Genomic DNA, 27,275 nt, shown 5'->3' with positions numbered 1-27,275 from the left:
ACAAAATCTGTGGCTCAGGAGGTAGAGCAAGTCATCTACTAATCAGAAGGTTGGTGGTTTGATTCCTCCAGTCTGCGTGCCAAAGTATCCTTAGGCAAGATACTGAACCCTGAGTTGCTCCTGAGGTATTCATCAGTGTGTGAATGATAGAAAGCACTTAGACGCAGAAAAGGTGTGTATGAATGTGTGAATGCAAACGTGTTGTATAAAGCACTTTGAGTGCTCGAGTAGGAAAGTGGTTATAAGGAGTCCATTTACCATTAAACGTCCTCAGCTGGAATAAACTAAAATCAGAAGTGACAGTATTCAGACCTCCTGACTCACTCCCCCTTTAATTTTACCATTTGGAAAATTTCAAAACACCCTTTGCAAAAAAAAAAAACCTGTGAGTGATTACTGGCAGCAGCTTCACATTTGATAGACAAATATATGCTGACGTTAGTGCTGTTATTGAGAAAGTAATTCCTGCCTTCGTTTCATCCAGGCTCGGTCGTTGCCTTTATTTGGGCATCAGCCGCCAGCCTCTGTCCTGCAGCTCGTCCAGAATCCAGCAGCCTGACAGGCTCATGCAAGCGAAACTGTTCCACCTGTTTTGGCTTCTTTGCACCAGCAACAAAGCATAGAATTTTTTTTTTCTTTAACTACCTTATCTTGTAACATAATTATAATACTATGTCATTATTCCTTTATGATCTTCTCAAAATTACAACTGTTTACGGGTAACCTTCCAAAAAAACAAATTTCTCCAGGAATATGTTGAAGAGAAAAGTGAGATTTGCTGCTGCAGTGAGTTAATTATGCAAAATCTATACAGTGCGCACATACACGTACACACACATATACACACACACAAGGACACTTAAAATCTTTCATTTCTTTATTGAACACAATCAGTATTGATGGCAGAAAGATGAGATAACCACTGGAATTACAGTTTTTTCTCAATCACTTTGGTGCAGTTCTCACATCAGAAGCATCATCCTCACCACTCTTAATGCAGTTCTCAAACCAGTAATGCATCTCACCACCCACATCAGCCTTTTCTGTGTTTTTCTACACAGTGCCATTGTTTCTGTGCATACTTCACGATTAAAGATATTTGTTATTGTGTTGTTACATTTCTCATCTGAATCTCACAACTCATCAGAACAATTTGCAATTTTGTCAGTCAGAGCGCTCGAACTCTGACTCTCCTTTACACTGTGCAGCATTACATCAGTGCTTTCAATCAAATTACTTAAAAATCAGTATGAAAGAAGGCGGCCTGTCCCACACTGTCAGTGGTAGCAGTAAAACTGCCCTGCAGTTGAAAGTAAACAGAAACACATGCTCTCAATCTTGTTTCACACGTGTGTGTCATGTCACTGCTAATTACACACAAGCATGTACGATGCTCATGTTTCACTCAGTGAGTAATGGAGCAAGAAGGTGCCATTTAGATACAAGAACCAGGATTTGTCAGGAGATGCGGCATCTGAATGTGTGGTACGGCGAGGGGGGAACGGAGCACATAGAGGACAGATAAGAGTCAGGGGCACAGGGAGAGGATTGACTAGGCTTTTGTACACACTGCTATTGTTTCTATGCATACTTCAGTGCCAGTTCACAACAATGACAATACCGCTCGGTGGTGAGGAAGAACAGGAAGGGACGGGCATCTGCTTCAACTGATTTGGAGGTGAGGGGAGAGAGAAGAGCGAGAACAGGAGAGTAGCAGAGCATGAACAACAAAGACAAAACACAACAGTTTAACTGCACTGCAGGTTTGCTGTGAACAGTCTGTGCTGATGTCACTGGGCAGTAGGTTCACATATCTTTCCAAACTACACTGTAAATCTTCCAATATGAACAAAGGTGAATATATGACATTTTATATGGATATATTTATAAATATAGCAACCCATTTTTCATTTACAATTCCATATTTGATTGCTGGGCGTTTGCACTTACCGATGCATTCTTATACTTTTTCTCCGAAGAGCGTCTCCCTGCAGGTCAGCTGTTCCTTACAAGGAATTCCAGTCGGGTTGGTGTAAATGTTTATCTTTGGGCAGAGGTACCAGTCTCCATCCAACCAGACGGAGGACACCCAAACAGCACTCAAACAAAAACACTAAAGCTCCAGATATTATTGCAGCAATAAAGACAGTGGTAACAATATATCCCCTTTTAGAAAGGTTCGCTTAAGATGACGATAAAGTGGGAGATCCCAGGAAAGCCCAGCCACTACGTATTCCTGGCCTGCATGCGCAAACATAATTCATGTCAAACAAGTACTGCAGAATGAAGAAGAGGGCAATGAGCAATGTACTCACAGTACTGGACATGACTTTGGGAGAGTTCAGAGAATCATCAGTTGGGTTGCACCACACTAGCTGGAAAATGTTGAGTTCTGTCATTCTGGCCCAACTTTTTTGCCCTATACAAGTAAATGGATTCAAGCATTTTGGAAATTCCTCCAGATAAAGTGAAAATGTTTCCACCACAAGAAGACAGAAATGTTTGAATTCCCAAACTGAACCCAGTTAGCAGAAGTCCCAGCCACCACATATCAGCTGTCACTTACTTTACTTTTAACACATTCACCTTACATGTGAAGGATTCCCAGGTTGAGACTGGGAGGAGACACGGACACAGCCACAGAAGGGTCACAGGTCAGTGCACTCCTAGTGCTGGACCAGATAAATGGGAGGTTTATGGCTGGAAAGACATCTGGTGTAAAATCTGTCAAACCAAATATGTGGATCCATCTGCTGTGGTGACCCCTTTGGCAAATAAGAGAGTAGCTGAAAGTACCACACACTTCACTTAATCTTTGTTCTTTCTAGCATGGTACTCAATGATGGTGTGGCCAATCAGAGTCTTCAGGAGCATTATCAGTGGGCTAATTAACCTCTGCTTTTGATTATGTTCTGTTCATAATCAAAATGGGCTAATTAAATCATCACATTGGTCAGCCTGTTCCAAAAATAGGCTACACGATCCGCCTGCTGCAGCTGTGACACTGAAGCCTCCAGATGGCAACAGACTGGATGGTAGCTTCCAGCTGAGGGAATTCCCCCCTCCTAAACCTTTAAAGTTGGTTCAACCCAAAGATCTGTTTTAAGTCATTTCATCAAGGACATTTTTCAACAGGATAAATAAGGACTCAACTGGTGAGAAAAGACGAGTCTGGAAATTATTATCAAATATCACCATATCAACCGTTGCCAAGAAAAATGCCAAGTTACAGTTAACAGTCAAAAGTCTGAGTACAGCGAGTGTGTCCAACCTTTGACTTGCAAATCAAAAAGCTTTCTATTTGTATAGTGAAATACCACACAGAGTTTACAGTGTGTGCAGTTTTGGATGTAACACGTTCCAAAGTAAAGCATTATTGTAATTACACTACCTTTTTCAGTAATGCAGTAATATAATGTGTTACTGTACCCCCTTTTTTCTGTGAGAGTTTTTACTGTTTTAAAGGAATTTTACAAATATTAATTGATTGTAACACTAGGCACCATTTCCAATCAATATGGTTTGTGAATGGGATCTAATTTCTCTCCAACTTCATGCTGGAGAAAAATTATATATAAAATTATATAATTATGAAATTGGAGCTCAAGACTTTTACACAGACCTGTAGTACTGTGTAAAAGTCTTTAGGGGGGCAGCAGTCTAATGAGAGATGCCCAGACCTCCCTCTCCCTGGCCACTATCTCCAGCTCATCCAGGGAGACACTGAGGTGTTCCCAAGCCAGCATTCTCCAGGGTGTCCTGGATCTGCTCTAGTGCCGGAAACACCTCATCTAGGAGGTGTCCAGGAGACATCCTTGTCAGATGCCCAAACCACCTCAACTCAGTTCTGCCACTTGTATCCACGTTCTCATTATTTTGGTCACTATCCAGAGCTCATGGCCATAGACGAGGGTAAGAACATAGCTAATAATCGGCAATCTGTCAGTCTCCCACTCCACTCTCCCCTCACTCCTGAGCCCAAGACCCCGAGATATTTAAACTCCTGCTTAAACAGTAACTCGTCTCTGACCCAGAGAGAGCACTCCACCGTTTTCCAGCTGAGGACCATAGTCTCAGATTTTGAAATTCTGATTCTCATCCCAGCCACTTCACACTCAGCTGCAAACCACCTGATGAAGCCAGCAGAACAACCTCAGCAAAGGTCAGAGATGTGATCCTGATGCCACCAAAGCAAAATTCCCACTTAGTGGCTGCACTGAGAAGTTCTGTCCATAAACGTTATCAACAGAATCAGTGACAAAGGGCAGCCCTGGCAGAGTTCAACCAGACAAACCCGTTCCTGGCAGGTACCAAGCGGATTTACTTCAATCAAGTAGCCCATAACAGTGGGCCAGCCCCCCCTCCGTTTGGCCTATCAGTGCCTATCAGCTGTCTCCAGAGTCCTACAAGCCAGTCAAGATTGAGAGGACTCCTCAAGCAGCTAGATGGCTCCCTTCACCTCTGGTGTCCACCATCTAGTTTGAGAGTTACTGCTATGAAAGGCACCAGCCATTGGCTACAGCAATTGGGAAAGGCCCAATATACAGGCACCAAACCAAGGGGCATACAAGTAGACCTACCCTCACTGAGAGGAACTCCAGAGTGGTACAGAGACTAGCCCCTCTCCAGGAGACTGGCTCCAGAGACCATGCTGTGCGTTGAGGCAGGTCTGGTTATGTCTAGCCGGTACTTCTATTTCACACACTAGCTCAGGCTTCTTCCCCACCAGAGAGGTGATGTTCCATGTTCCTATAGCCAGATTTGTCAACTGGGGGTCTGACTGCCAGGACCTCCACCTTTGACTGAGCTGATCCACAAAGCACCAAATCTTCACCCCTAAAATCTGATACTACTTTTCTGGGTTCCATCAATTTTGACAAGATCTCCAACACCGCTGGCTGAAATGCAGGCCCAAACCATGACTGTGTTTCACAGATGGCTGTAGACACTCACTGTTATAACTCCCTCCTGACCTCCTCCATGCATATTGACTATGATTTTAACCAAAGATTTTACATTTGGATTATCACTCCAGTGCAGTTGTTGTATAACGTGGCATACTTTGGCCTTTCTCTCTGTTTTTCATGAGAATGGCTTCTTGACATCCACCCATCCATTAAGACAATTTTTAGGCTTTGGCAAACAGTAGATGGTAAATGGACTGGTACTCTGCTTTTCCAGAGTCATCTTCTTTTGTCCTACATAAGGACACATGGCCAGATATGCACAGCTTTTGACTAATAGCTCTTTAGGAATCAGGTGCAAAAATATAATTTTATGCCAATCAAACTGTGTTATCTTTGGCATTTTTCATAGATTTGACTAAAGAAATCAGAATAAATTGTGTTTTTGCAACAGTCTATTAAGTAACAAAGTGCCTACATTCTACAATAAATCTAGCTCGAGTTTGAGTTCTTTGCTAAGTTGTGTGTCGTATGCAGACACAACATCTGTTCATCCCTTGGTACCTTTTTTTAAGAATGATTGATAGGTCAGTGTTAAATGGCTTAACAAACAAACAAATAAACAACAACAACAAAAAAAACATTACTCTGAAAATGGTCAGGTACGAGAACTGGACTGAAAATGAGTAAAAAAAAAAAAAAAAAAAAAGCTGCCAATGTCTAAAGCCAAACTCTGAAAGTCCTTCAGAGAGCTGGAGAACTATTTCTCAGGACCACTTTAAAAGTTACAGGATTGTCTGGCTCCTTGGAAGCAGAATATAAAAAAATGAGGGTGTCTCAAGGGTTTTGCACAGTACTGTACTTCTTGTAGAACGTGTATGACAAAAGGTCTGGTTTGTGAGTGAGGTTGCCAGTTTGGGTAGGAGCTGAAGACCCTGTAGCTGATTGGCTGGGTGATTAGACTGTTCTTCCTCATAACGTTCAGCCTGTCTCCTAAAAACACCAATTAGTACTTTCTTCTTCCGATTATCGATGTGCTCTGTGCTTGTAGCTAACCGTGTTTTAAGCTCCTTCCTCACCTCACGTTCTAAAGACAGGAAATACCATTTCTTCACTTACTCGCAGAGAGAAAGCAAATAAGAATATTTCCAAACATCTTAAACAGTTTGTTAAAAAAGAGAAAAATAATATCAAAGAAAGCACAGACTCATTACTTGCCTTTACTTAAAATACAACAAATGAGGAAGGTTTGTTCATGTCATTCTAGAGGTCCAAGGCCTTATCATATAAGACATGATGAAGCAAGCAACACAAATGAAGCACAGGGAAAGGTTGAAAAGTACATATTATAAAGATTTGCATCACTGAGTACATATTAAAATAAAATGATTTTTGAAGACTACACATTTTTGCATCACACTGGCTAGTCTAAAATCTTAAAATTCATCTTATTTATATTTTGCATGTAACACTGTTAGTTTTCAAGGTATCCAGTGACAACACCTGTTAATGTATGGGAGTAGGAAGGCTAATATTTCCCGCTAATATGTAAAAGTATAGGGTTTCACAAAATGTAATCACACTTATAAAATACCTATAAACTAGACCACTAAATGCACGGGTTTTTTTTTTTTTTTTTTTTTTTGTCTCTCGGTTTAACAAACCCAAACATGCAGCAAACTTTCACCATCTGTTCGCCTGACCAGAGAATAAAAAAAATATAGTTTCATTTCTGATGTGAACTGTTATTAATGTTTGAAGGAACAAAGTGACAGCTTACATTATGACACTGTATAACTTCAAGATGTGTGACAACAACAGGAGGTTGGTGCTACTGTACATGAGATGGGAGCTTAGCTATTATTGCCAAAGACAACTAAAGTGCATGTTGCTTACCCACTAACTTAATGGTATATACAGTAATTCATAAAACATACAGTAATATAATACTTTGCCCTATAATGCCTTTGTCTTTATTGATCTACTTGTATACTAAGTATACAATCATCACACCCTTCAAAGTGATTTAAGTAGCCTCAAAGCAAATAGGTTATTATAGGTTATTGAGTAAAAATGAGGCATATCATTTTCAAATGATCCTTGAAGTGGGAAAAAAAAAGGACTTAAAATTTGCTGCTCTTTCATAACTTCCTTCAGTTAACCAGTTCAGCATGAAATTTGGCACTTCTTTGAGCTTTCCTTTTGCACACACAGTCATCAGCATTCAATGAAATGAATGAAATCATGAAATCAACCTATTTTTTATTTGTGCGTTATTTACTGCATACATGGCAAAGGAAAGGCCTCTGGCTCGGAGAACTCCTCTGATCTGTGACTTACAGTTTGTCTCAGTCGCTTTGGTGCAGCTCTCACATCAGAAACATCGCTCTCACTGCAGCTCTCACACCAGTGACGTTCTCCCCACCCCACCTCTCGTTGTTTTTGTGCACCCTGCTGTTGTTTCTGCACATGCTTCGCTACTGCAGATATCTGTTATTGTGTCGATGCACAGCTCATCAAAACAGTCTGCACCTTTGTCTCACGTTTCTTTACACCTTCCAGCTTTGCAACCAAATTACCTCAAACTTTTTTTCAAATATGTGAAAGAGAACTGCCGCTTACTAGATACTTTCTCTTTTTCGGACCATTCTCTGTCGACCCCAGAGATGGTTGTGTAGGAAAATCCCAGCGGATCAGCAGCTTCTGAATTACTCACCAACGACCAGCCACATTTATCCTTTGTTCACATTCTGATGCTCGGTTTGAACTTTAGCAGGCTTTCGTGATCATGTCTACAAGCAGGCAAACAGATGTACCTAATAAAGTGTCTGCTGACTGTATGCAGCATGACTTTACTGGACTGTTGGTGCAAAGTTCTCAGATTGTATCTATTTTCTGAATATCATTTTGCTTTTCTCGATTTCACCAGTTTTGTAAAGTTTTCCTTCTCATTCATTTTTGCGTCTGAACATTTTTTTTACTGCACATTTTTTGCAGCACTCTTTCCAAAGTGGTGAGAGTGACGTTCCTGATGTGAGAACCGCACCAAAGAGAGAGAACCTGTAACAGCTGAACATACTGTCTCTGATTAATATCCTCAGATATGAAAGCGCTGCAGAGCACTGAAGCCAATCTGAAGTGGTTTGAATTTCTAATAAAAAATATTTTGGTTCCTATTTCCCTCATCATCAACTCTGTCAGTGATTTGTGTGTCAGCTGTATGGTGTCACAATTCTTATACTTACTTCTTCTAACTGCAGACAAAATGGCATTGTTAATATTTAACTGACCAAAAACAGTAGAGTGAAAAACGTTTGGATCGTGAGCATCAGGCTGGTGTGTATGTTTCTGTACTTTTTTTTTTTACCTCCAAGCACAGGGTACTTGTTCAAATGCCTAAATGCAAAATCTCATGTATTGATCATGCCACCACCAATCAGCTTTGTCACTAACTCATCAGCATTTCCCATCTGTGCACGTCTAAGCTGAGGAGTGTCACAGCCACCAAAATGGGAACATAATGCTAAAATATAACTACTGTTGTTATCCACGAATTTTCTAATTAACTATTTTACAAAGAAGCAGGAAGCACATCATTATTTTTTGATTACGATGCCAAACTACAGTTATTACTGAACACAAACATTTAGTTTAGGGGATGAAGTTATGCTTGATTAATTTCTGACTTCTCAGAGAGATCCAGTGTGCCAATAAATAACAAAATAATTTGTAGTTTTAAGAATGTTTTTCACAGATTCCTAAAATATTTGTGTTTTCTTGTTTTTATGACAGGTGGTTTAATAAATTTATTAAGCGTTGTACCCCAGAGAAACTCTGCAGTCTCTTTCCAGTCGCTACTCGGTCAAGTTTTATGGTCTTCATTTTTCTTCATTCTGGTATCACACAAGCTCACATCATGTTTCCAGGCACAGGTACAGTATTTACATCTATTTTACAATTTTATGACAAAAAAGTAACAAACTATCATCCATTTAATTGTCTCGGCTACTCCTAGTTGCTAGTAATAGATTAGGTTTAGGCTTATCACAAGGTATATTTGATTGTGATGAAAATATCCAGCTACTTATATAAAATGTGTTTAAAAGTGTGATGTCTCTATGTGCGTTTTAGGGTTGTAAATTGAACTCTACACCTACAGAGCTGCACATGTACACTTGTCGTTGTTGGCCAAAGGCTTTGAGTTGTTGTTGTTCTCTTGTAGTCACTAGAAAGCTTTTTTTTCCTGTGATTACAAAAATCAACACAGCCTCATGAACTGACTTTCATTACACAAAAGCAGTCAACATTCATATGCTGACGTGTGTGTCTGTGGTTAGGATATCTCAGTAGGAGGTGACGGTGCTGTACGTTATGGCTAACTCAGAGCTGGAAGCCAAATTTCAGTTATCTTGGGCTCGAAGGAAAGCTGGAATACCGGATGTACCGAAGTGGAATTCAAATCTCCCGGAGTCTTATTGACGAGTTAGAATAAGACGCAGCAGCAGAGCCAAAACCATATTTAGGGCGGGCCCGGCTGAGACTATTGCTTACAGCAGTGTGGGACAGAGTGAAGTTGTCAATTTCTTTTCTTCTTTGTCGGACAAAATACTCAACTTTCCACTCTCTCCTGGCACATCGGCTTAGCTGAGGATTTACTTTCTTTGGTTACAAACTATAGAGTGAAAAGAGAGTTGACTGACCACTTTTGTTAGGAATGTGTTCGGGATGTGATGATGCCTGTTTAATAATTCCGTTGTGTAAAAGTTTTAGGATTTGACTCTTTGTTTGTGTGTCTTTCTTAAAAAATAGACGCAGTCATCCTCACACCTATATTTGCATACCAGAAGAAGAAGGTAGTCAGCGTCAAGATTAAAGCTTGTCGAGGCGATGGGAAGGTAAAACTAAAGTTTTTCCAAAAAGATTCACCTGTGTGGCTCAGACTAACTGCCTGGTCTCACTCTCTGTATCTGCTCATTCAAATGGAGAAATAAAGACTGTGGTGAACGCTGATGCAGGTCTACGCAGGAAGTTAATCCGTGGAGAATTCTAAAGGACAGTTATGCCCATAAAGCTTCCTGGTACAATTAAATATGTTGGAGATGAAGCGCAAGGACGTAATGTACTACAGACAGGTGGAGGTCAATGAATGTGACATGTTGTTTTCTATATGACACTAATGGGATTGGTTTTGTGCTCTTTCCACGGCCATGCACCAAAGGAACAAATCTAAAGCTAAGCTAGCAACTTTGTGGGACTGTAGACGGTTTGCATGAGAATATTCAACAGGTGTAATGGTTACCATGTTGCCATCTTAATTTAGCAGCTGATTCGAGTATCAGCGCTAAACAAGAATTACATCTAAGGCTGTTGGGAATAACATTGGTTTTGCAGGGATTTGGGAATAAATGGATTTTTTTTAGACAAAATGAACTACAGCAGTTTTGTATGATGGTGGTGCTACATTTAAAAAAGCCAGGGGACTATCAAAGTGACTTTTTCCTCTACCTCCGAACGCTCATCATGAAAACACATCCAGCAGAGCACACTTACACAGTCTATGAAAAGTAGCACTAAAGCTGTTTGGAGGCTCAGTGTGGACCAACACTGCATGCATTAAACGCCTGTCTAATCTGTGCTGTGATTTCAATGGGCTGGTTGTGCACAGATTAAGATTATCTTTGACAAAATCCTCAAATGCTACTTGATATCAAAACATGTAACATTATACTTAATACTTTGTTAATGCAAACTTTGACTTTTGTAACTCTCTTTCCTGCTTTATATGAAGCCAGTGAGCTGCTCTGTCATCAGTTAAGTGTTTTTGAAGCATTAGCCTTTCGTTTGGCATTGTGTTAGGAACCTAAAACAGTAAGCCTACATTTCCCGTACAGCTTAAGAAGTTAATAATCATATTGCAGCATTTAAATATTAAATTAGTAACATAAATATTTACAGTACAAGATTTGAAATTGAAAGAAAAAAACAAACCTGTCCATAATTGAGGATAAATTGTCAGGGATCCACCTGCTGTGGACAATCCTAAGGTAATGCTGGTTAAAGATGCACCCATCAACATAAGTGATGGGAACTGCAAATTACACCCACAGTGCCCTCCATAATGTTTGGGACAAAGACACCATTTGTTGTAGTTTTGTCTCTGTACACCAAACTATCAATATGTGATTGAAGGGCAGACTTCCAGCTTTAATTTAATTTAATTTAATTCAAAGGGTTTTAAAAACATTTACATGAACTCTATGAGAATTGCAGCCATTTTTATACACGGCCCCATTTATCAGAGGTTCAAAAATGAATGGGACAAACTAACGTCAATTTAAATATAAAGACTCCTTTTAATACTTGAAGGAAAAAACACTGAAACCAGTGTCTGCCTGAAGTCTTTTGGTGTTGCTGAGCTGGCCGGCCTTCGTTCATTTTAACAATGCCCCCGATTGTTGATTTGGCCACTTCTAAAGTTTTTGCTGTCTCTCTGATGGGTTTATTTGGGTTGTTCAGCCTAATGCCCAACCATTCCCAACAGATGACTGCTGACTGAGCCTGGTTCTGCTGGAGGTTTCTTCCTGTTAAAAGGAAGTTTTTGCTTCCCACTGTCACCAAGATATAAAATATAAAGTGTCTTGAGGTGACTGTTTGTTGTGATTTGGTGCTATATAACTCAAGTTGAATACAATTGAATTTATGATGGCCTCCCTCACTTACATGTGTTTGTGCTTCATTTGTAATAAAGTAACAAGGAAGTCCATTCATTTGGAACCACTGAAAATGGGGGGCTGTGTATAAAAATGGCTGCAATTCTTAAACAGTTTGTGTGACATTTTGTAAAACCCCTCGAATTAAAGCTGAAAGTCTGCACTTCAATAGCAGTTGGTTGGTTGTTTGATTTACAGTCCACTGCAGCAGTTCAGAAGCAAAACTACAAAAAATGGTGTCTTTGTCCCAAACATTACGGAGGGCACTGTATTTGATCTTAAACTAGTCCTCCTCATTCTAATGTCGACACAGCCTTCCAGGATAGTTTTAATAAAGTGCCTTTAGAGCTGTGCAGATTTAATGACCCATCTCAGCCGTTATACATATTTAGAAGCTCCATTTACACAGAGAACACTGAATTCAAAGGTCTAAGATGTCCTAACAGTAATTCTATTTATTTTTAGAAAAAGAGCTTTTGCATGTTGTTTGCACAATTTCTACTTCACATCACTGCAAGCAGCGTGAGAAAGGCTTCCACAAGCTCACCCTTTATTTACACCTTTGTAGCTCAACTGCGATGGGGCCCACTCAGGATTTAGAACAATGACAAAAATAAATAGTTTTCAGAGAAATTAAAGAACTCCCATTCAAGTTTCTTTTCTTTTCTTTTCTTTTTTATAAACTTTGAAGGACCTTGTCACATAAATGTGCACTCCTGACTGATTGCATGACTTCTTGACAAACCCAGTAATCCTCAAGTGTATTCACATTGTACTTTACTCATTGGGTCTCTATCAGATTTGATCATTCTGATGCATTAACAGTGTGTTTTAGTATGTTTTCCATGAGTCCGTTTAAATCCATGGCAAGATGTATTTGTGCCTTCGCTTATTGTATTTTATGGGAACAACATATTAAATACACCTCAGTAGCAAAATCAACACCTCTCTAACACTGATTAATTATTACAAACTTTATAAATTCAGTATTTGTCACAGACCTCTTGTAGTTGATTACATGATGCGTTAATGAATTTAAGTTCCCATCATTTGTTTTTCTGCATTCTTCAAAGTTTTGTTTTAAATCTGAAACTACATTTTGTTTACGTGATTTTCCTCCTCAGTACAGCATTGCATTTATTTAATAAGTGTAACTGATTTGTGTTACTTCCTTGTTGATTAAACCCGTCTTCCTTCCTGTCGCACCCCTACAGCTTCTGCTTATTTCCATCCACCTTCTGTAACTAGACGAGATCACACTCCACCACGCATTGCTCGGTATACTCTTTCACCAGCTCCACGCTCAAGATGTTGCGGCAGAATTCAGCCATGGGCTTCCAGAGTGGCGGGTCCAGGAACATCTGGCACATCACGTGACCCTTCAAGGTGGCAGTGTGGCGCTGCAAGTGGCACAAGAACTGCTGCCGAGCCAGGTTGAGGTCTTTGCCAAACATGTCAATGTTCAGATAATACCTGGTTTAAAAAAAAAAAAAAAAAAAAGCATCAGTTGACTGTTCTTAAAAGTAAGACTATTTCTAAATGTAAAGAAGGTATTAAAGAAATTATGTGTACTGTGTATAAGATTCTGTCATGGTAGACAGCAGTTAGCACACTTTCTTCAGAACAGTTTTCCCTGTCCCTGTAACCAGTGACATCAATTTGGCCTTATCAATAAGTGAAGGAGGAACACTTACCAGTCATCTCCAATGGGAACCCTGAAAGGAAAGGTACAGAGGCTTGCCACAGTAGGATTGGACACATCATCCACCATCCAGTCAATCTCCTTCTTTAGTAGGATGGCCATGTTACTTTGCAAAATCTTGAATGGCTGCCAGTCTTGAATGATGGTGGCATTAGGGAGGACTCCCTGCATCAGGTCAGTGGTCAGATAAAGCTGGTGGATTGCTGTATGGTCAAGACGCACTGGAGGAGGGCTGGAGCAAAAGGTGGACAGAGTGGACTCATTGGCTCCTTCTAACCCGAGCTCAGAGAGACGCAGCTTGAGGTCTTCAGCTCTAAAGCGCACCAGCAGAATTCCCTGGAGAGAGAGAAGCCAGTGCTGAAAGAGCGAAGAGCCTAAAGAGGCTAATGACATTTTGCTTTCATTTTGTTGGCCGCTAACAACAACGAGATGTTAAGCATGAGGACAGATCAATGCAGAGGGGTTTTAGGCTGGTTTGCTTTACCTGCTTAGTTATGATGCGGTACTTTTCAAAGTCCTTCGGTCTAAGCTGATCATCGCGGGTCAAGCGGCTCACTTTGACCTCTGGATACTTGGATTTAACCAGCTCAGCGCAAAAGCGTAGCAGCACCCCTGCCACGCCCTTGCCCCTTTCCTGAGGGGCAACACGCAGACCTTCCACCAGCATAGTCTCTCCATCATCAATGACACAAACAGACTCCAGAGCAATCTATCAAGAACAGCAGAAGATGATGACAGACAGAGAATGATAGCCTGTTAGGGTTATCATGATACTAAAACGTCAAACCCCACACCGACACCCAGGAAAATATTTGATACTCAACACCATTTTTGATACTACGGGGAAGATTTTGACCCCAATCCTACAAGAGAAATAATGGAGAATAAAGAAAAAAGTTAATTTTCAACTAATTCTCCCAATTATAAGTGTTTTATTCATTTTACTAATTATTTTGATAATTACATTACAGATTCGTGAAGGTAAAATATATTTTAGAAGCTACTACTAAATAAGGAGTACAACAAACAGCACAATACCTAACACCTCTAAATAATTTAATTATTGTTGAAGATGAGCATTATGGAAAATTTAAGAATGAACTTTGGATAAAGTGTGGGATTAGTTGTGCTAAAATAACGAAGATATAAAAACAGAGCAGTCACTGTGAAACGGATTGTTCCAGTGACTGCCTGCATTTTAAAACTGTCCTACAGCTACTGCAAAATCAGAAACACATTTTAATGAATTATTGTAAAAGTAAAAAAGTTTATCATCTGCCTGCAGCCTCTCTCTCTCACGGCGCTCTGCCTGAGGCATGAATTATGCTTCTGCGTTGGGTTATTGCGGGGCCTACTGTACGTATGTAACCAGAAATCCCCTCTGAACCCTGCATGTAATCAGAGTCCTTGCAAGCTGCATCAACCTGATGTGTAGTTACATTTTTCGAGTGGTGCGCATCAGGTTACATCATGGGGTGGGGGGCACAAATGGCACGAATACCACGCGGTGATACTTTATAGCCATTTATCTTATTCTCATCACAGTTGCTACTGATTGAACTTACCACTTTTCCCTGTTTGCGTGCCAATATTACTGTGCGATTGGTTTCCTGCAGCCAACTGGTGTATCTAGTAGGGAGGTAGTCAAGGCCTCCATAGATGTCCTGGCTCATAGCCATGATGTCATCAAAGTCCTCCTCAGTAGCCACAGCAAACTGAAGGCCTGCCTGGGACAGGGCCTCTGGGAGCTGGGACATTGTCAGGCTGGTATCAATCTTCATCTTGGAACAACTGATAAGATAAAAAATGGAAGAAAGATTATTGTGGATGATATTAAATTGTATTTTGTGTTTCAGAGCAGGATGAAAGCAGAACATAGTAGAGCTCAGGAGCTGTAGTAACTGCTGAATCTTTGCATGTTCACTAGTATCTCCATCCTTGGCAAAGGGGACAAAACATCAATCACTCAACTGCTGGCCACACCAAGAGGCACACATCCATTCTTCCAAGGCACCAACCAAAAGGGAAACTAAACATACATGAGAAGGAGAGTTAAGTGCTGACTGCTTCTGCAATTGGACCACAAGCTTTTGCATTAATTAATGGAAAGGAACTTTGCCCCTGTGCCAGCCATGCATGTAAACCGAGAGGTTAAAAAAAGTAGTGCTGTCTGGGACAGCGGCCAACAGTAGTCATTGTTAATTAATCAAATTATTTAATAGTACATGATGCTACTGTCAGTGCTTTCTCACACACTGTTGGTATGTCCCATTTTGCATTGGGTCTAATTATCTTTGGGTCTATTTGGTCAGTCCTCAGATGCTTTATGGACGCACACAGGTTTTCCATAGGTCCTTTTTTTTCCATTTTAATGACATTTTATTTAGCAACAGTTCACAAAAACAGCTGCTGAAGGCAAGAACAATGCAGATTCTGGGATGAAACTTCTCTGCCACAACAGCACAGAACACACACAGAGCACCCCCCACTGTGCAACGCCAAAATAAAACACCTCGAAGACTATAAAGTCTTTCTCTTCTGCTTTCTATGAAACATTAAGGAATGTGAAGAACAACAGCTGCAGATAATTCTGAGTGGTGATCATGAATACAAGTCGCCCCAGGGCGCTTCATATTGTAAGGTAAAGACCATCCAATGATTCCATTGTGGTCCCATACAGGAATGGGACAGTTATTCCCGTGGACCAGCTGGGTAGGCATACCAGTCATCACCTGTCAGTCTGTATACAAGAGGTGGAAAAGTCAAGGCTGTGGCAACAGCAAACCACAAGGCCTTGAACTATTACCAAAGCAAGAAACAAGGATTCTATCATTTGTTGGGTACACCTCTAAAAGAACAGGACCGATCTGCCAGTGGGTACAGCCATATGGTGCCTTCCACGGATGAGCTGTTAATGGGGTTTTACAGTTTACTGGCAGCTGAAAAAAGATGGTTCACAGGGAAAATAAAAGAAATGAAAGTAGTAGAACATACCGGCAGCAGGGTAATACCCAAGGCATAGACTGTACATAATCCTCAGCATACCAACCAACTAGCAACCAGGTTGAAGAAAGTGAGTATATCTTTCCCACGGAGTTATGGCTTCTAAGTACAAATGGCAGACATAGAAGTAGGTGACTCATGTGGTTTTGAAAACACAAAACCACATGAGTCCAGTTCAGCAAGAGGTGTAGCACTTTACACCATGAGCTGAAAGAGGAACTCTAGAGAGTATGCAGAAAGTAAATGCAAAGGTGGCTCCAGTGGTGAATGGAGCTGTACCAGCTCCTGTATACGTGTCCCCACAGTAGCTTCATAGAAACCAGTTTTTGACAGCATTAACAGAGCCTGTCAAGCCTGCTGCCTTTCTCTCTCATTTATACAATATATACATAATATCTACAGCTGGCACATCACTTTTGTGGAAAATTCATAATTTAACAAACTAATAATAAGAAGCTTATTATCTTTCAATATCACAAACGTCTGAAATATACATTTTGCAAATGGAGAACAGCTTCAAATTTTGTAATAGCAGCCCATCGTAAACTAGTGAGTGAAACCTCAAAAATGAACAATAAACACAGTCTGTAGTAAGAATGGACATTGCACCGTGATTTCTTTTTGCTCAACAAATTAGGCCATATTTCTGTATAACAGCTGGATGACATGTGCCTTTGCTGTTTTTATCAATTGAGCAGGTGTGCAGTGGTTAGCACTAGTGGCTCACAGCATTGATCTGGGTTTCTGGGTTTGGACTCTCCTGAGGCTTTTTTGGTTGGAGTTTCACTTCTGCTCTGGTTTCTTCCATCATTCCAAACATGTCCGTGTTACATCTGCTGGTGAGCGGAAATTGGCTTGGATGCTAAATAAATATGGCTTCTATCTAAAGCACTCTGAGTGGCAAGTAAAACTAGAAAAGCACTATATAAATGTCAACCCATTTTAAACTTTGTGTAAGATAACCTTTAAAACATAATATTATTTCTGTTCACTGTTGTCCTGGCTGAACTGAATTATTATAAGTCCTTCGTTATGGCCTGTTTGTTGGGGGTTTGTGATGTGTTTAAGCACTGGAGGAGTGGCCGGTTCGTGTCATAGGGGAATTATTGGTTTGTAGTGTCTAACACAGAAATGTTAGCCATGTTCCAGCAATCTATCAATGGGCCACGTGAGCTGTAAGGGCATTTGCAGAGAAAACACTGTCTGGTCACAGCAGATTCAAACATACACACTGGGGACACTGGAATTTTTCCATCATGCTTTTGAAGCTGTGAGATGAGCTGTCAGGCTTGGCTCGGTACCCTGGTCCTGCCAGTGAGAGTAATGCTATTTTGTTTTTGTGTTGCTGCCTCTCACACACTCATTGATTCACTCTTATCATTCGCTCGTGTTCTTAATGGCTCTCTCTCAGTGGCTGGCATGTACTCCAGACAAAACTGAGAGTAAATGTCAGTACACTCAGTGCACACATAGGTCTAGTATTTAATGATGCCCAAGCCACCCGAAGGAGATTTAGAGTTGGCGGTATGAAAACGCACAGTGGAGAAAAAAAAATGCAACCAAAAGATTCACAAAAACAAGGAACAGACCATGACGTGACTTTATTGGCGAGTCATGGAGAACAAGCAGAACTGTCAGTAAATTCAGTTGAGTTCAGTAAAAAATTAAAAATAAATCTGGCTGTTTGAGGTTATAATTCAATATACACCATTTTTGACCGAGATAAGAATAACTTGAAAAACTATTCCTCTGATTAAAGCCGAGGCATTGGTCCACTTTGGTGCAAACTATGATGTGAACACATTCCTGTAACCATTTATACTCATGGTTGAAGTATGTACAGCTGCAGTAGTTTAAGAAGGAAACCAAGTGGTTACTGAGGTTTCCCTGTGTGCCATCTCCATGCTTCTGCATCCATACATGATTGAAAAGCACCGGTACTGCCATGTGCACCAGGTGACAAACACTGCAATATGCAATACAAGTTGAAATGACACCAAAGCACACTGTCGGCCCAAAGCTGGGATATTTTTGGCACACACTGCCATTTGCGAGGACACAAATGGCAAACATACATTTTTCTACATTTGAACATATTCAATTCTTTACAGCCAGAGAATAAGCCATGTGGTTGGCACATTGTTGTGCTTCTGCCTTTTTAGCATAGTGTAAAAATACAGCACTCTCAATGCATTGTACAGTGGCCTAGGTAAAACATACTGCGGTTTCTACCCCTGCTAAAACTAATAGCTTCAATCTTTTATTATTATTTTTTAGCAATGCTGATGTTCTTTAACAACCTGTGAGTAAAGCTAAGCAAATATCACATGAATTATCTCCAAAGACATAACTCATAGGATAGTTTAACATTGCAAAATTCAGCACACAAAGTGACACTGATGGGTAATAAGGCAAGTACACTGTGGTGAGCAAAGCCAAATGCAGCATACATTCATCATGAACATACCATTTTCCCTCTGCTAAGAAAGCAAATAAAATTCATTTGCAACATGCTGCCAGCTTTCCACTTTGTTTCCCGACAGTTACACACAAAATTGATCGGACCGTCATACTGTAAAGAACAGGTCTCTTAAGCACCCAAAGAATACAAAACTCAAAGGAACACACCATGGATTCAGTAGGTTATCCTGTTGGTCAAGTGATGAGAACATGGACACCAAAATGATTCATGTCTCCTGGGTACATCCTTGGCTCCAGTGCTTCATGCCAGTAGGCTCCATGTTGATGCAAAGACATTAGCATATCACTCTGTTGCATGATAGCAGGGTCCATTTCTCCCACGCAGCCCCGCCTATACATGAAACAAACCATTGACACACAGGTACCAGAAAATCATTAGTTTGTCAATAATCACCCTGTGCTTGTTGTGATGAAATTAAGACAACTGTGCAATGTACTCCAAGATTGCCACCTACACTCACTGCTTCTGTGTAGGATTAATCAGAATTCAAGAAAGTGCATATTTAAAGCAATGCAGGACAACTCCCCATTTCTATAAACCACACCCAAAATTCAGTGGATATTCTAATGTAACTGTAGACAGGTTGAAAGCCTGTCTACAGTCACCAGACTGTAACAGATAACAAATACACCAGTATTTATAATTTATAATATTTATAATACATAAAATCACCGCTACTGAAACATACTACAATTTCTTATGTTTTTAATGCAAATTATTAACTAAGGTAATTGCACATTGCCACTAAACTTTGTATCCTTCAACAGACAAACTGACTAGCATCCCTATTTTTTTATTTTATTTTATTTATTTGTTTATTTATTTTTGGGGGGGGGGGTTTATATTTTAAAAAAACAACAACAGTATAACCGATGAACAAGCAATCTCAAAAGGTCAATGAATTCTGTAAGGTTAAGCTGTAAGATGTGTTAAACTTCACAAACTTTAACGTCACAAACGGTAACATCTCACTCTAAATACAGTTAAAATGATCAAAAAGCTTAAAGTGAATCCTATTTCATTTCTATATGTGATTACAAGCCATCTGAGTGCAGCTACACAATTCTTCAGGACCAAAGGAATACACTACAATAAAGATGACTCCATACCAGATGGTTTGTTACAGGACTGGGGTTATAGCTGATGGTAACTCTTACATTTTTTTGGAGATTAAAGAGTTATTGCAAATATGCTATTTGTATCTTGAAGGCATGGAAACCTGGGGTTTTTTCTTACTGTGCAGTGTTTGAAAGCGTTTGGATGTTACAGTGTATAGAAAGCTTTGTGGTGAAAAGAAATCTAAGAAACTTACCCACCAAATAGGTAGCAAGATAAGTAGAAGTGGGCAAAAAAAAATCCCTCCACTAGATTGATGAGTATACCACATCTCTTACACCCTATTACCTCCCATTTCTATTCATTTATTTATTTATTTTGCATAGTTTTCAGACAGACTTATCTTTTACCTTTATTTAGACAACTGGCATGGACAGACAGATGGTTAACAAGGTAATAAGGTTGATTATATATATTAATTTTCAGATTAACCCCTTCTATGCTAAGTGGGTCAACCCCACATTTTGGGAGGCCTGAGCACTAAAGTAACTTTACCCCTAATTATCTAAAATCTTATTGAAGATCCCATGACTTTGACAATTGCAAATGTTAGGCCATATGGGTCATCAAAATTAGTGGGACCTTCATGCAGATCTGCAGCAGCACCACCTGGATTTGCTCCACTCATTGACTTTTGGTCCTGCAAGGAGATCAGAATCTCACATTTTCTTACAGGTCCCACAGGTTTCTTTATTATCACTTAATCAGTATTGGATGGATATTGCAAGCCAAAAAAAATTAATTATGGGTACAGAAAAAAAATGGTCCTCAAAGTAGGGTCAGAAGGTGTGGTCAGTGAACTTCCAGTACATTAGCTATGTATATTCTGATACAGGAAGTAGGACTGTTAGATTTATAAAATGAGTCAGAGCAGTTTGTTGTGAAAAGCACAAAATTGAGGCATAATACAAAATCCTCAAAATGAAGCCTTTGGCCAGCATGTGAGGAGTTCTATTTTCTGTAGCAAGATCAGATAAGAATGCATTACTTCAGTGGGTTAACTGTTATTCAAACCAGTATACAGTCTGTTAGAACCCTAAAAAACATGCTGTCTTGGACAAAGCTACTGTTTGTTAGACTAAAGAAATAAATCTAAGAATGAAATACATAAATCTAATTGTCCTACTGGTAGGACTATCAGATGGTCGATGGTTGTAAACCAGTCTCCTTTATTGATGGCCTGCCTGACCCTTGGAATTTTGCTTCCCAGGGTGCAAAGAAACCCATTGAGCCATTTGAGGTCCAGAATGGGATAAAGTCCAGGAACCCATCTGAGGACTTCAGGAGGCCAGCCAGGCTCTGGGAAAAGTCAGGAGGGGAGAGGCTGTTTGGAGTACCTTAGCTGCTTGTTCTTCTCCCCTTCCTTTTCAGCAGTTGTTGTGCCTGCAAAAAGCCTCCAGAAGGGGCCTGAGATCCCTGGGCCTCATATTGGGATCCCAGGTGTTGGCTGAGGCAAAGAGACCTGGCCCTCTTTAAGACCTTGTTGCACCTAGATAGGCTACCGCACATCTGCCTGCTACTTCATGATAGAAGAGAAGCACCGCCATCTGAAGCTCACACATACAGCGGGAAGCGCCAGAATCTTACTGCACCTAATGAGACAGGTGACGAAAGTCGAGCAACCATTAGCTGCTGGTGAATTCAATTCTCTACACACCAGGTAGGAAGGGCACCTGCACTTGTCAGGGCCATATATGCACAGTCCACTCAAACCTAGATGCAGATGCTGTAAGGTTTTCAGGCAATATCCAGAGCCCTGGCTGCCCTACCAATAACTTTTGCAAAATTGCTTTGGCCTAACTCCATTCTTGAGTACCTTTCCATTTGATTTAACCTGATGATCCTGGAACCTACAGCTGTTTAGACATGGCTCCAAGAGACCTTTCTAACTTGTGTAAATCTGCAATTCTGCTTTTCAGATCTTAAGTGAGTTCCTTGGACCGTTGTTCTGAGCATTAGTCAATCCAATGAGTGCTGTCACACAAATTCTTTTCATACTGACAAAGAGAAACTGCCAGACGTAGTCAGTCATGATCACTAATGAGAAGTTAACAGGCCTTGTCAATTTAAAAAAACATTGTAGAAACATCAGCACCACTTCTTAAAAGCTTTAAGTGGGTGTATACTCGAGTGTGTATATATAGTTTTGGCCCTGTGTAGATTTGACAAAAGCCAAGATAAGTTTAAACTTCTATATACAATTGTTGTTTTTTAAAGTCATTAAAGATGTGCACTTTATAATCACTTCAAAGCCCAAAAGTACATTCATGCCCATGAAGAGCATATGTAAACTTCTGACCTGTATATATAATGCACCAAATAAGGGCACTGAAATATTTCAGGACTGGATCCAGTTCAAGCTCCATCTGATTTACTGTCACTCACCTGTATCTGCTGACATACCGTATCAGTATAAGGAGAAATTGCAATTATCCTGTTTCCATGCAAAGAATGAGCTGAGTTCTTTCTTCTGAAATATAGCTATCTTGATTAGGTGGAATTAAAAGTACTCACACAGCCTGCAGCTATGGTTTTATGTACAGAATAAAACTTGAAAAAAATATGGACTTGACTTGAAAATAAAGTTTATTCCAATTCTAAAAAAAAAACATTCAGGTCTTTTGATTTTAAAATTTCCTTAAATAACTTACTACACTCCCCTCCAAAAGTATTGGAACAGTGAGGCCAATCCCTTATTTTTGCTGTAGAATGAAAACATTTGGGTTTGACATTAAAAGATGAAACATATGGACTATTTATTTCCAGGTACTTCCATCTGGATCTGATACAGAGTTCAGAAGATGGCACCTTCTGTCTGAGCCCACACATCTTTTTTTGTGATCAAAATATTGGAACAGATAAAATAGATTAAAGTGAATAAGACTGAATATTTAATTGCAAGTCCTTTGCTGCAATAACTGCATCAAGCCTGTGACCCAGTGACATAACTCAACATTTTCATTCTTCTTCTGTGGTGTAGGCTTTCACTGCTGCTTCTTTGTTGGGGGGGGGGGGGGGGGGGGGGGGGGGGGGGGGGGGGGGGGGGGGGGGGGGTGGGGGGTGTATTAATGTCTTCAGTCTCCTCTTTAGCAGCTAAAATGCTCTATAGGGTTTAAGTCTGGATATTGACTGGGCCAGTCTAAAACCTTCCACTTCCTGCCTCCTTTGTAGTGTTGTCAGTGTGTTTGGGGTCATTATCTTTGCCGCAATGATGAAGGATCTCCCAGTCCGTTTGGTTGCATCTTTCTTTAAACTGAGAAACAAAATGTTTCTGTCGACTTCTGAGTTCATTGTACTGCTGCCATTATGGTGACATCATCAGTGAAGATCAATGAGCCTGTCCCAGATGAAGCCATGCAGCCCAAGCCATGACATCACCTCCATTGTTTCACAGATGAGCTCGTATGTTTGGGAATCTTTTCTTTCTCCAAACTTTAGCCTCTCCATCACCTTGGTAACGGTTTCATCAGCCCATAAAACTTTTTCCCAGACTTCCTGAGGCTTCTCTCTGTACTTCTTGGCAAATTCCAGCCTGGCCTTCCTGTTCTTCTTGCTAATTAGTGGTTTGCATCTTCTGCTGAAGCCTCTGTGCTTTTGTTCATGAAGTCTTCTGTGGACAGTAGACTCTGATACCTTCACTCCTGCCCTCTGGAGGTTGTTGCTAACAAGCTGTTTAGGGTCTTTCTTTAAAGCACTTACAATGTTTCTGTCATCAGCTGCTGCTGTTTTCTTTGGTCTACCTGTTCCGCACCTGTTACTTAGTACACCAGTGATGACTTCTTCTTCAGGACCTTCCATATGGTTGTTACTGGCTATGGCTAATGTTTGTGCAATGACTGGTTTTCCATCTTCTCTCAGCGTCACATTTGCTTGTTTTTCATCCACAGACAGCTCTCTGGTTTTCATGTTGGTTACTCCTCTAACTATAAATGCACAGTCTGCCCAGGCAAACCCAAATCTGAAACTGAGTGTAGACATTCAACGCGATTTATTGTTTGAATAGTCAGTTGTAACAGGACGCACCTGTCAGTCACGTTTGAATACTTTTGCTCACAGGAAATGGATGGCTTCAGTCAAAAGGTGCTATCTTCTGAATTGTGTGTCAGGTCCAGTATAAATACCTGCAAATAAAAGCTGAGCTGTTGCTCTTTTGTCTCATATGTTTCATCTTTTAATGTCAAACCCAAATGTTTTCAGTCTACAGCAAAAATAAAGAGATTTGCCTCAGTGTTGCAATACTTTTTGAGGGGAGTGTATATGAAGATGCTATCAAGACCAACCCACAATTCTTACACTTACCCAAAAATATGTCACTGTAATTTTGAGTTTAAAAGCCATCTCTCAGTCATGCAGGCTCTGCAGGCTTGACTGAGAAGTAGACAGGCCCTAAATTTGCAAAGCATATTTAAATATTCAGGTACTTCATACAGGAGACTACTAGGCAACTCTTGCAATACAGTATCAACAGTTTCTTTACACACTCCCGACTACCACTGCTAGTCCTCAGCAAACACACATGCCACAAACTTTTAATATTCTCTTAGTCTTTCTGTAGCTTACATTCCAGATCCAAGAGGTTGCATCTAGCTACGGAAGATTATAGCAAAGACCGCTTGAGTCAATGATAAGAAAAGCTCCAATAGAGCATTTTTTTCCATGCAGTGGTTTGGAGTTACACAAGCTAGCCTCAATATTAAAAGCACTGACAGATGACATAAATAATATTTATCATCTCACTGCAATGCTATGTTCTGCTGGAAAACCTTGGGTTCTGGCATTTGTGCAGATTTTACTTTGACACATACAATGCACCTAAAGACTACTGAAGATCAAGCACACCTCCACATGCTAACAGTGCTCCCTGATGGCAGCCGCCTGTTTCAGAGACACTGTGCGCCGACTGCTGGAAGAAAAGAAACGCAACAAAGACTCCCCAGATCCTAATCTAACTGAGGATCTGTGGGATCCAACAGAAGAAGGCCATTCCACATCCCAAAGTCATTGACATCCCAGCTGTCAATGTTCCACAGCACACAACACCCTCAAGATATCTCAATACCCATGCACTGTTTTGACAACACAAGGAGGTCCTACACAATATTAACCCTATAAAGCCAAACGTGTCATCGGGAACAGAGCGTACTTCAAATATCCCTCTGTTCGTGGACTTCTGGCAACAATTACCGTAATAACCTTATGTTGTCTGTGAAGCGCAATTTCTCAGCTTTCAGAAACCATTTGAATTTTTTCGATAGGACAAACGGTATTTATGGTAATTCAAAGTGCATTTGATAAGACATCTCAGCGGTGATACGCTCGTGTTAACCAGTTGTTCATTGCAGGCAAGGGCAGGTCACAGGTGCATCTAGTTAAAGTTTCTTTAACTGGAAACTTTAACTTTATAATTAAAGTTAAAGGAATACTCTGCTCTACGGAGCTGACTCTTTGTCAGCCTGGCTACAGTGCTGAAAAGAAACCTGGGGTTGTTCTTATTTTCTTCAGTCAGTGATGAATAGTAAGATGTCCTAGCTTTAAGGAGGGTTTTAATGTATAGAGCAACACTCTTCTTCCAGGCTAAATGAATTTAGACTAAACTAATTTAGAAATTAGTGAAACGCCATTTCCTGTCTAGCTTATGGGTTATCTGCTTTAAGCACGGTGGTCCCATAGAGAGCCCCAAAATAGAAAAGATCCCAAAACATTTTGTGTTTAAAAGTTTTATTTTTTTGGTAAATGGAAATAGAACAGAAACTTTTATTGTGTTCAAGGTTTTAGGGGCCATTGGATCCATTCTTGAAGGGAAAAGCACAAGACCTTTTCCCCTGTTTTTCCTGGAAATAAAGAAACACATATTATGCTATGAATTTTGACATTTGTCAGCAATTAGTTACCAAACATAAAAATCAAAAAGCACACTTTACAGATTTTTTACCTTACCTGGGCAAGAACTGTGGAGTCCTGCAACCAGCATCAGAGAAAGCATCAATCCGCTAAGCATTACCTTCCCCAAGCACTCACTGAATCTCTTTAGCATATGTGTTAAATGGTTTAAGGCCACCACCTGTACAACATAGCACTGGTAATGGATAATGGGTTATCTAATACGGCATGCATAATTCAGAAAAGGGTATATAGGGTTACCACTTTCCACAGTTGTTTCCTTGGGATCTGCAATCTGTTGATTAGCTTTTAAGATTAATGAGTTTACAAAACAAAAGTGCAAAGTAAATGGAGTGGTTCTTATGTAGTGCTTTTCTACTCTGAGTACTCATTCACCCATTCATACACACATTCATACATTCATATGCTTTAACAGTCACACAGCCACAGTAAGGGTTCAGTATCTTGCCCACGGATACTTTGGCATACAGACTGGAGCAGCCGGGGATCGAACTAATCTTAAGCCAGAAATATTTTTGCTTCCATTTCTTTCAATCTTTTTTTTCTGTGCTTCACAACTTTACTCTTATGTGTTGGTCAAAGGCTGATTAAGCTACAATTAGTGCTCAAGTGTTTCATTTAATTAGACCACTGAGTAAGAAGTCACAGTCATGCAGGGTTTTAACTGAAGTAATGGAATTGAATGCCTTAATTCTTTATGACACAGACTCAACAGGTGCTGGAAACATCCATCCCTCAGAGATTTTGGAGTTGCTGTACATTTGTCAGCTGCACATCCTCTGTGCAAATCTCTCAATCCACCACATTCCAAAGGTGCTCTATTGACTGAGATCTGGCGACTGTGGAGGGCATTTCAGTTCAGTGAATTCACTGTCATCTTCAAGAAAAACATTTCAGCTGGTTTGAGCTTCATGTCATGGCATGCTATCCTGCTGGAAACTTAACAACAAGTATACTATGGTCATGAGCTATGGCATTTAAACGAGGCTCAAGCATCTGTGTAGATTCTCAGTCATCCAGGTCATGGTAGTCTCAGTGTCTTACCTCTTATCAGAGAGGCTTCGTTGGTTCTAAAATCAAAAGGTGGAGAGTGCTGGGTATTTAAACCCTAGTGTGAGACCTTGCCCCACTGTCATGTGGTGTGAGTGGGAGTTGAGGAGCCTGGAAAGGGATCTCAAAACTGCATTGTAAGAGGCTAGCCACTGGTGTCGTAAGGATCAATGACGGCCATTCACAGTGGACATAGATGGCCTGTTTTATTCCTCTTTCAAACCACCTGTCTTCCTGGGTCAGAATGTGAACACTGACATCCTCGAAGGAGTGACCTTTATCCTTTAGGTGCAGATGTACAGCTGAGTCTTGCCCCATCAAGGTGGCTCTTCTATGTTGTGCCATGTGTTTGTGCAGTGGCTTTTTGGGCTGGTTCTTATATAATGCTTTTCTACTCTACTTGAGCA

The 27,275-nt window shown here is 40.4% G+C and overlaps 2 protein-coding genes and 1 long non-coding RNA gene across 3 annotated transcripts in view; 1 reads left to right on the top strand and 2 right to left on the bottom strand.

Moving 5' to 3' along the window:
* Nucleotides 1-863: 863 nt before the first annotated feature.
* LOC115775774 (uncharacterized) lies at nt 864-3,310 on the bottom strand. Its single transcript, XR_004019383.1, has 2 exons — nt 1,951-3,310; nt 864-1,667 (listed from the first exon to the last, which is right to left on the bottom strand). It is a non-coding gene; the product is annotated as an uncharacterized LOC115775774 (long non-coding RNA).
* A 9,064-nt stretch (nt 3,311-12,374) lies between these two features.
* Nucleotides 12,375-19,120, bottom strand: LOC115775702 (histidine N-acetyltransferase-like). Its single transcript, XM_030723177.1, has 5 exons — nt 18,948-19,120; nt 14,882-15,107; nt 13,801-14,025; nt 13,309-13,652; nt 12,375-13,087 (listed from the first exon to the last, which is right to left on the bottom strand). The coding sequence occupies exons 1-5, from the start codon at nt 18,989-18,991 to the stop codon at nt 12,859-12,861; spliced, it is 1,068 nt and encodes a 355-aa protein (XP_030579037.1). The 5' UTR covers nt 18,992-19,120; the 3' UTR covers nt 12,375-12,858.
* A 1,938-nt stretch (nt 19,121-21,058) lies between these two features.
* LOC115775614 (peroxisomal acyl-coenzyme A oxidase 3-like) overlaps nt 21,059-27,275 on the top strand; it is a 26,254-nt gene continuing 20,037 nt past the window's right edge. The window contains exon 1 of the mRNA XM_030723082.1: nt 21,059-21,250. Within this exon, the coding sequence (XP_030578942.1) occupies nt 21,059-21,250 (192 nt within the window). The remainder of the gene's footprint in view (nt 21,251-27,275) is intronic.

The sequence above is a fragment of the Archocentrus centrarchus genome, unplaced genomic scaffold (genome assembly GCF_007364275.1).
Source record: "Archocentrus centrarchus isolate MPI-CPG fArcCen1 unplaced genomic scaffold, fArcCen1 scaffold_24_ctg1, whole genome shotgun sequence".
NCBI classification, from domain to species: domain Eukaryota; kingdom Metazoa; phylum Chordata; class Actinopteri; order Cichliformes; family Cichlidae; genus Archocentrus; species Archocentrus centrarchus.
This window is presented reverse-complemented; position numbering and strand designations above follow the sequence as displayed.